The sequence below is a fragment of the Nematostella vectensis genome, chromosome 13, assembly GCF_932526225.1.
Source record: "Nematostella vectensis chromosome 13, jaNemVect1.1, whole genome shotgun sequence".
NCBI lineage: Eukaryota > Metazoa > Cnidaria > Anthozoa > Actiniaria > Edwardsiidae > Nematostella > Nematostella vectensis.
Window position 1 is genome coordinate 13,571,235 of NC_064046.1, and position 10,228 is coordinate 13,581,462.

Genomic DNA, 10,228 nt, shown 5'->3' on the forward strand with positions numbered 1-10,228 from the left:
AAGGCGAAAACCAAACATAGGAACTTATATTCCTGAAAATACATTGTTATGTTGCCCTGTGTATTTTATTTACTTTGATCAGGTTCGGTTTATCACACTATCGGTCTTCGCTAAAACCTGATTTAGTAGAGCAACTAAAATTTCAAGGAGTATTCCATTGATTCCGCCTAAATAATTCCTATTTTGCCCCCCTTTCTTCGCTTTTGCTAAGTGATATTACCGGAAAATGCTAAGCTGAAACGAGATTCCACCTAGGCGTGACCTAATAATAGAGTGAAATTGCGCTCTATATTTTCAAATTATTTTTGTAAGCTTTAACTTATTTTTTCAAAAGTGATCATCGTTAGAAAATCCCGTAAAATATCATAAATCGAAGTGAAGTTATTGTGATATACTACCTGCGGTTTCTTGTACATAAATGAGTAATTTCCAGCTCAATATCATATCTGTTTGTTGACCTTTGGACGCATCTAGAAGTTTGTTTATTATTATTGTCATATATTAAATATTCTATAATTTATCTTAAATCTGTTATGTATTATTATTCTATAATTTATCTTATTTAAATGTGATTAAAAAATGAACCCCCAAAAAAACATAGGTAAGATTAAGAGGTGAAATAACAAAAAACACATCTAAAAGAAATATGTAACGAATAAAAGGCACCTAAATTAGTGCGGAAGTGATAACAAGGTAATTATTTCTATGGGTCACGGGATCCCTGTGGAGTTTCTGGGTCAGCGGTAAGCTGTGGCGGGAAAATCGAGAAAATGGCTGCTGTGTTTATTGTATAAACCTGTAAAAAACTCCCAAAATGGTGCAAATACTCATTCGGATGTAAGTACTAATGATTTTTAAGTAGTTGTTTACTTTTGTTTTAGTTGTTTTTTAAGTAGTTTAGTTGTTACAGTTGTTTATGTGTTTGGGATAGCCAAAGGGAATATCAACAACAACACACAAGAGAAGGAACTTTCCATGCATGACTAGACCCTGAAAAATGCACAAAAAGTCCAGTTTCCAAGGAACAGGAAAGATTTTCGCTCCTAGCCATTTTAAAAGTGCAGATGCTTCCATTTTAGCCCTAGCAAGACTGTTGCTAGGTTCTGCTGGATAGAAGTTGCCCTAAAAGTCCTTTGAAACCCTTACACTCATGAACAGATGCAAGAAAGCCCCCACCCCTTCAGAAAGCAAACTGTAGTTAAATGCCTCTACCCCTTGTGGGTAATACCTGTACAATTGAGATCACATGCCATCTGAAATGAGCCTTTTATGTCTCTCAAACCAGTTTTGTATATGTTATTCAATGCAATTATAAAAGAAAGTACCATGTACCATTTGCAATGCAAATGCATGCAAGTGAAGATGAAACAATAGACCATTTCCAATATCGCTTGGTGCAAGTGCAGACTAGTGTCAAAATTTGGAATTAAAGCAAGGCTCAGGATTTATGAAAACCCAGAATTTATGTGTTTTGCATTTTGCACATCAGAGTGGCAAAGTACCATGTACCATTTGCAATGCAAATGCATGCAAGTGAAGATGAAACAATAGCCCATTTCTAATATCGCTTGGTGCAAGTGCAGACTAGTGTCAAAATTTGGAATTAAAGCAAGGCTCAGGATTTATGAAAACCCAGAATTTATGTGTTTTGCATTTTGCACATCAAAGTGGCAGGGCACAAAATATTGGTTGTTCAAATAGAAACACAGACAACTTAGGATTGTAATAACTTAACAGGGACCCCACGGTGGAGCAATGGACCATTGTGGAACTTCAAGGGGCACTGGAAACGAGGGATGAGGTGTCGTTAGAGGGAAAGAACATTGGAGACCTCCACTTTGATAGCATGGTATGTAGTATGTTTTGTGTAACAAATGCATTTTATGGCCTATTGGATGAACCTATGAAGATGCTGATGGTGTTTACCTACACTACCAGCATCTTATGTGTGTTAAAATTCATTCTATTCAAACTTTTGATGTTTTTATTTACATTAGGGTGTACCACAACTTATTATTGGCCATCATTTGCTTACTGGAAAAGTAGTCGTCCTAGACAAGCCATATGCCGTGATGCGAAAGGTAACAAAAGGTGACCCAATGGAGACGGACCAACGTGATACAGCTGAAACCAAGTATGATGTCGTTGCTCTTGTCAAGAGGAAAATTGTTTTCAAGAGTAGACCCAAGCCTATCATAATAAAGTCTGAGCCAATAAGAACATAACACAGAATGTGCGTACTAAATTTCTCATGCCTCAGTGTTGATTTTGACCTTATTATCATTTCCACTGAATGATTGTGGTACCAAATGTACATCAGTAAAACTGATGTTTGTAGTGAAGCTACATAAAAGCCAATTGATAAAGCAGATGGAGGTGATAGTCCTATGGATCTTTATAAAATTCTATTAACTACTATCCCTTAGGGGTCTCATCATCACATCCCTGATAACAACTGGACATAAATGTGGTCAGAAAAGAGATGTGCTTGATGGTTCTGAAAAACTGAAAATATGATTTCGTATTTTAGTGCTTAGAGTTAGAAGTTGTTTTAACCACACCTTAAAGTACTGTATGTGCTATCTTTTAGGGGTAATAATTGCTGTTTATCACACACAAATTAAAATTGATTTTGCCGACTATCACCCCCTATGTATCACTATTTTTATTGAAGTGCCCTCTATTATGTAGGGCTGTAACGGGCCTCAAAGGGGTGGGGGTGGAGGGCCTGATACACAAAACATTGAGAAACCTGGGTGACACAGACATGCCCCCAGCCGCCACAACCCCCCCCCCCCCCAAGCATCCACGACCCCCCTCCCCCAGCCCCTATAATTTGTACTGATACGTGTGTATTATGTTGTACTCATCTAACAATTAAAAGTTACTATAATACAAAGTACTCTGGGAACTAAACCCCTTCTCTACATTTCTACCCGCACCATCACTGTCACTGTGGCAGGGGTCTCAAAAATAAAATAAAAAACACTAAAAAAATCTTATTCAATAAGCATTTCATTGCATACTTATATCTAAGCAAGGGTTGTATTGATTTATTTTAGACTTTCACCCATACCTTAACACCCCTATCAACATTAAAGCCGCATTGTCACCAGTTTACTTCCGGTCGATTACCTAACAATATCCAATGATTTTCAACGGAAAACGCGAAAAATATTTCAAAATATTGAAAGCAGTGTGTCTATTGGAAGTTTCTTTGAGGATGTGATTGATGAATTTAGAGCGGACGGCCTGTTAAACATCTCAGATTCTAATAGATTCTTTTGTCTTTTAACGGTTGAGGTTTCCGTAGGACCTCCGGAAGCAAACTGGTGACAATGCGGCTTTAAACCACACCGGCAACCATTACACTGTACTGTAGGTACACCCTGAGTAACCTTGATACACCAGTTTTTAGGAGTAACTAGGTGTCAGCTATGAATTCTAAAATGGCCTGACTTCAAGCAAAATTATTTTTACGAAGTATATACCAGGAACCAAGAATAGGGTTATTTGAACTATTCATCCCACCATTATTCATAAATACATCTGTATAGCTAGTAAACTATTTCTTAATTAAATCCTATTCTGTTATTCCTATCTGTGTGTTTTTACTATATTGGATTGTGTTTTTGTATCATTTTGGCTGTATCGCCGGGTGTGGTCTTGTCTTCTTTCATTACATTTTAAACAAAGTAGCCTTTTGTCCAGTGGATAGCATCCACTCCCCTCGCTGCATAACTGAATTCCACAGTCCTGAATAAAATAAACAACAACAACAACAACAAGGTTCAGCATATTTAAGATAGTTTGCAGGATGTGCGCGAACCTAAGGGTGGGGGTATATAAATACGAACCTAGGGGTGGGGATATATGTGTGCAAACCTAGGGCAGGTGGCGATATGTGCATGACCCTAGGGATGGGAGTTATATGTGCACGAACCTCGGGGGTTTATGTGTGCGAACCTAGGGGGTATATGTGTGCAAACCTAAGGGTTGGGTGTTATATGTGCGCAAACCTATGGGGGTTATATATGCGCAAGCCTAGGGGGTATATGTGCGTGAACCTAGGGATGGGAGGGTATATGTGCGCAACCTAGATGTGGGGGGTATATATGCTCAAACCTATGGGTGGGGGGTATATGTGCGTGAACCTAGGGTTGGGGGGTATATGTGCGCGAACCTAGGGGCGGGTGGGGGGTATATGTGCGCGAACCTAGGGGGGGGGGTATTCTTATTATTGAAGGATTGTCAAATATTACTTTTAAATATCTTTTATTGGGCAAAAGCCAATGTTATATGATTTTTACACGGCTCCAATAAATGTCTATGTCGTCAAATACTATCCTTTACGCATATGACTGCCCCCCCCCCCCCCCCCCGAAAAAAAACTTGGTGTTCACGCCTGTGTCCAAGGGCGCGTTTTTTTTACTCGTGATTCCAGAATGAGAATGATTAGAATAGAAAAAGCGCACGTTCGTTTATCCCGCGTTCCGGAATGGAATGAAGGCCATTCCACCCATTCTGCTTCCTGTAGCAGAATCACTCGAATGCCATTCTGAACATTCTCTACCAACCATTCCCATTCCAGAGTGATAGGGAAAAACGCGCCCTTAGTCAAACTTACTGCAATGCGCACTATTTGACGAAAATTCAAATTTTGTCTGTTATATCGCCTTTAACTGTATTATTTTAAGTATGTTGCATTACCATTAGATACCTCGATACAAACTATTATTAGTTACCTCGCATTTGAAGCACCGGTCATGAAACTGTTTTCCAAGACAAACCACTCGAATAGTCTCGTCAGATTTCTAGAATCATAACAGGTGAAGTCATTTCTTTTTCCCTGTTACGGGAATCTAAAAACTGGCCGTGGAAAATAGGAAGAAGCGCTGTAATTCAAAGGCTGCAAAGTTTTTTATTGTAACTTTACTACCTCATCCGGTGCTATTGGCTCTCTGCAAGCATGGCATCTAGGAGAATATTTTCTGAAAGGAAACATGCATTAATCACGGGTGCTTTTGTTTGTTGTATTTTCAATTTATTATTGCAATTCTCCTGATTTGTTCTCCGTTTATTTCAAGTATTCCAAGTAAGAAATTTTATACGTACAAGGAACCCCCCTTACCGAAACACGTTAAAATGGCATATTTCGTCGTTTGAATATGTTCTGATGCCGAAAACATCCATTTTAAAAGTGCCAGGAAAAAAAAATATCTCTTCCTTTTTCCAGGAGGCACCATTCCTTTTTTTCCCAGCCAGCATTGGTTAGGCATTTTAGCGCATATATAATTGCCCGTATAACCGATCGGGACGAATTTTCTTTTCCAAGTATCCGCTCCAGCGCCCCTTAAAATATTCCCAGCACAACTAGTTCGACTCCACAAAGTCGGCAGTAGAACCATTCGGGACAATTTTTCCCAGCGACCGAGGTGTGTACATCTTCCCAGCCAGCAAAAAAAACTGGCTGCGGAACCGATATTTTGTGGAACAGATCCAGAACAGATTACAGACGTTTGCATCCATTGAATTAATTTATTCAGAGAGCTTAGGGAGCCCATTTTTTCGAAGCCCCCATTTTTACCCTCCTCCCTCCCCTCCCCCCAATATCTTCCGTCGCTAACCCCCTACCCTCCCCCCAATATCTTCCGTCGCTAACCCCCTTCCCTGCCACTCACTAATTTGAATATTTATGGCTTGAATTATGAGGGATTACATAGTGGTTTACCTGTGGTAATCGGGGATGCAGTAAATTGCATTTTGTCGGTCTACAGTGAAAGGGGTTCCCTCGAGCTCTACCTCACACACACAGCACCGGAAGCAGACGGGATGGTAGTCTCTCCCGAGGGTCTGCAATATCTGGAATGGAATGGACCACATGTATCGTCCCAGCATGCAGTTTGCTAATCAACTCGACCCTATCCCCGCGCAACGTGAGAATGGCCAATGTGAAGGGGGAGGGGAGGCAAGGGGAGTTCATGTGAACATTTTAAAAAGGGATAATGAAAACAGGCAGTCTGGGTATCAAGGGGTAAGGGAAGACGGAAGGGAAGGGACTGGGTATCAAGGGGTAAGGGAAGTGTGCGATGGAAGGGAAGGGACTGGAGACTGGAGGTGCGTGCACTAAGAGGTGGGAGTCTTCCTTCTTCGATCTCCTATACTTCCATAACCAACTCCCGCTAGCCTTTTGGCCGCCCGTCAAAGGGCTCTTGAGCATTTAAGAAGACTTAGCTACGAAAAACCACCAATGAAAGCCTGTTCGCAGCCTAAATTGTAGCAAGTTTTGACAATTACCCTTTGGCCTATGACCTCTTTACAAGAATGGCATCGCTTGGGACGTTGATGCCGCTCCAAACTCTACAACAAGAAACAAATTTTCATTTACGCCAAACAAGGACGCATCAAATGATTATGTACTGGTCCAAGCCCAAGTTTCGCGAGGTCCACAAAAAAGTTTATACGAGCGCGGGATACGTCGTAGTAATATACAAACAAAATTTAGTAAGTATATAGGTTATAGTCGAAAGAAGTGCACTACAAGCTCTTTCGCGTCTGCTGTCGCCGAACTTCTTTCGAGAATTGTACATTCAACCCACAGTAGCGGATGTAGGGGTAGGGTTTATGGGGTTTAAGCCCCCCCTTGGGCTGCCAGACAGCCATATGTAACAAAAAAAAGTTCCCCCCTTCCCCCCCCCCCCCCCTTGGGCTGCCAGACAGCCATATGTTCCATATGTAACAAAAAAAAGTTGCCCCCTCCCCCCCCCCCCTTGGGCTGCCAGACAGCCATATGTAACAAAAAAAAAGTTGCCCCTTCCCCCCCCCTTTGTCACTGAACCAACCCCCTCCCCCCCCCTTTTAACGGAAAGCTAGATCCACCCCTGACCCGGCATGTGACCCCTTAGAATTGCAATTTACAAGACTGTGGTGTTGCTGGCGGCAAAGTATAGATACCGTAAATGACCTAATAAACACCCCCCTAAGCTTGCATGTTTGTAATGAACGCCCCTCTCTAAGAAGCACCCACTTCTATTTAACGCCCCCCCCCCTTCCATATTAAAAACAAACGACATAGAAATTCCGGTAGTATAAAATCAAAATTAATTTATCTGAGTTTTGACTTCTACTGGGTAAGGCTCACTGTCAAGAAACGCTTGCCACGCAGGCTATAATTCAACGTGATCCTGACTGAGACTAAAACCCAACTGCACTTGGGTTTGCTATATTTTCATAGTCTGTAAAGAGCGCCCCTCTCTAATAAGTGCCTCCTTCCTATTGAACGCACCCCTCGGACCATCGAAATTTGATAAATGCCCCGGTCGTTTTTTAGATTATTTACGGTACTATAATGGACTCCGAATTCTGCATGGTTCTTTCGCGTCCCACAACTATCGCATAATCGCCAAGGGAGGGGGGGGGGGGGGGGGGGGGGAGAATGCAGCTAGCAGTTGCTGGGCAAAGCCAACCTGTTGTCTGTGTCTCTAACCTTGTAGTCTTGTTTGCAGTACACTCGATTTTCCAGTCGGTAAAATTCTTGACCTCGTAACTCTTTTCCTGCAAGGCCAAGCAGTGTTGGTTACAATCGGGCCGTTGTATGTCGTCCAATGGTATAATGAGGTCCTAGTCTGTTCTATAGTTAGTACAGGAGGTCTCCTCTACTATGTCTGTTCACAGTCATCTTTGTGCAAATGTTTGATCGCTTTATAGTATGGCTTGAAGCTAAACTCCCTGACTAACAGGCATGAAATGAGGGAGATTGTAGAGTGTAGATTTGTTTAAAAAAAGTTCCCAGTATTTCAATGACGGCTTTTTACAGTTATAATGTCTGACTGAAGATTTCGTTAGCTTTTGGGCTCGGACACCGGCCAAAAAGGGATGGAAGGGGGGGGGGGAGAAATAAGAAAATGAATATCACCAAATCAAAATGGGGAGTGGATGCCCACCAAATCCACCACTTGAATCCGACGCATATCCACAACCCCCTACAAGTGACATCCCTATTCACTAAATGACTTGGTTTAGATATACAGTAATTGTTCAAATATTTAAAGAATAAGCGTCAACTAGCCTCGAATGCACTCTTTTTTTTATAAGAACGTCATAATTCTCAGTTGGACTGAGCCGTTCTTATTTTTGGAGACTTTTAAGGCTGAATATGTTAGTGTTATAACAATATAATCCAATGAATTATTAGGAACAAGAATTACACTAAAGATATTTATAGCTGTAATCAGGTTGTTACTATGAGCACAATTTGATTCTGCATTTTATAACGCATCAGGCCTAAAAAAGAAATTTTTTTCTGCTATCTGAGCCTCGGCATGTTCTTAGCATGTTCTTAGAATTTGATGAAATCTCAGGCTGCTGGACGTTCTTATAAAAAGGTTCTTAAAAAAAAAAACGTAAACGCCTCGCCCGAGAGGAGACATATAAATGAGCGCTTGCCCTGAATAAGCGCCTCTTGTTTAAAACGGGTGCCTTATCCGTGTTGCAGTTATAGAATCCGATGATTTTACCTTTTAGAAGTGAAAAAGACACTGACATATGCCCACCACGCACTTTCTTAACAATAGGCAGTTTTCGCGATGTTGCGCGCGCATCCAAAAGGCCACAAACTGGCGGGCCACAGCTGACCAAAATGCGAATGAAGGGGTATTTGACTCTGCCCCAATTTGACTATAGCACTCTGGCAGCTTTTTCTATAGCTTCGTCTGTAAACTCCACTTTACATTGGCCGTGGCCGTGGCATTTTGGATGCGCGCGCAACATCGTGAAAACGGTCAATTCCAATATATCTCTAGAACTTACCGCAGGTGTGACAGAGGAAACACTGTGCATGGTAGAGATTACCTAACGCTTGGCAGCCAGAGTCACACCCTTTAATGAGGCGGCGGCATTTATGACATGTTCCTGGGGGAATCAGATTATCATCAGCATCATTTAGGTGCGTAACAAGGATTTGCTAAAAGTAGGGGGCGCTGTTATAGAAATCATATTGAAAAAATATGGTATTTAACTATCCTTCAGTAAGAAATATGACCCACTTTTAGGGTCGAGAGAGGGGGAGGGGCTATCATAAATATCACATTGAAAAATTATGATATTTAACGATCCTTCGATGAGAAATGACTCACTTTTTGCGGTCGAGGTGATCCCCCCCCCCCACCTTCGTACCCCCTAGCTACCAGCCGGTGTTCCTCGTCATCATCATCACACTACTACTAGCTATCACTGATAATCATCACCACCATTATTTACTGTCACTACTGGTGAATGCCAAGCAAGTAGATAGGCTCTCGGGCAGGGGTGCGATTTTAGGGAAGGATACTTCGCTTCCCCCGCTCATCTGCTCCAACCTTGCCCCCTCCCCTCCCTTATCAAAATTATGGAAATATTTGAAGTTCATTTCCATGAGGATTTGGGGCGCATTATAACGGGAAAAGTAGGTTACCCCACACTTACAGAATGATGGATTTTTTAGCTATGCATCTACTTAATGTTTTGTTTGGCAATTACTTTACAAAATGAGTGTACTTACCAGAGAACCCGCAATCGTGATCACATTTTCCATCCATAACTTTCGAAGTCTCCCGCTTTATATTATCCCAGTCCTCCCGTGCATAGCCTTTGTTCTATATAGATGTTAGATGGACGAGACTTAGGCCTCTACAGCTGCAGTAAACCCAAAACGCTAACTAGTAGCTCATCATCCTAAAAGACTCCACTGATTAGCTCAGCGTAACCTTTGTAACAGGAAAAAAAAACCAATTCCGATCGCATTCAAGCGAAGAATCATGCACAAATCAATCAAATTACCTAATCAAACTTTTAACCCAATATCATTAGGAAGGAAATTATACTGTATATGAAGTAGTCCACCAATGTGATTGTTTGAATTAGGGGTTGTTTAGTGGCGAGCCTATTGTCTGGCTGTCATTCAATCTGTAGTTCTTATGAGATTCTCAACAAGAAAATGGTCCGGCATGTGAGAAATGGTGGGAATGACAAGCTGAAGTGCCCTCGAGGTCAAATATTTAGATTTTGTGGAGTAAACATTCTTCTAACTACATGTATCGATATACAGCAAAGTGCTCACGGCTTAATACACAGCATTAAAATGTTCTTGCTTTAAAGGAATATTTTCTGGTAGTTTTTAAGAGGGAGATAAAGGGTCAGTTTTAATTTATCGATCTGGTTATTGACGCTGGTGCATATCTAAATTTTCCCA

The 10,228-nt window shown here is 41.3% G+C and overlaps 2 protein-coding genes across 3 annotated transcripts; one reads left to right on the forward strand and one right to left on the reverse strand.

The window, feature by feature from the left end:
- Window positions 1-726: 726 nt before the first annotated feature.
- On the forward strand, window positions 727-4,097 carry LOC5503635 (chromosome transmission fidelity protein 8 homolog). Of its 2 annotated transcripts, XM_048720847.1 has the most exons (4): window positions 727-837; window positions 1,738-1,849; window positions 1,998-2,224; window positions 3,882-4,097. In XM_048720847.1, coding segments are annotated over exons 1-4 (363 nt in total). In that variant the 5' UTR covers window positions 727-814; the 3' UTR covers window positions 3,883-4,097. The 2 variants fall into 2 exon arrangements, with proteins under 2 accessions (XP_048576804.1, XP_048576803.1); XM_048720846.1 differs by lacking the exon at window positions 3,882-4,097 and having other exon boundaries at window positions 1,998-3,594.
- LOC5503620 (LIM domain-containing protein jub) lies at window positions 3,290-9,971 on the reverse strand. Its single transcript, XM_048720845.1, has 9 exons — window positions 9,817-9,971; window positions 9,539-9,711; window positions 8,809-8,910; window positions 7,487-7,554; window positions 6,298-6,360; window positions 5,732-5,862; window positions 4,940-4,991; window positions 4,746-4,814; window positions 3,290-3,756 (listed from the first exon to the last, which is right to left on the reverse strand). The coding sequence occupies exons 2-9, from the start codon at window positions 9,573-9,575 to the stop codon at window positions 3,598-3,600; spliced, it is 681 nt and encodes a 226-aa protein (XP_048576802.1). The 5' UTR covers window positions 9,576-9,711; window positions 9,817-9,971; the 3' UTR covers window positions 3,290-3,597.
- Window positions 9,972-10,228: the final 257 nt, after the last annotated feature.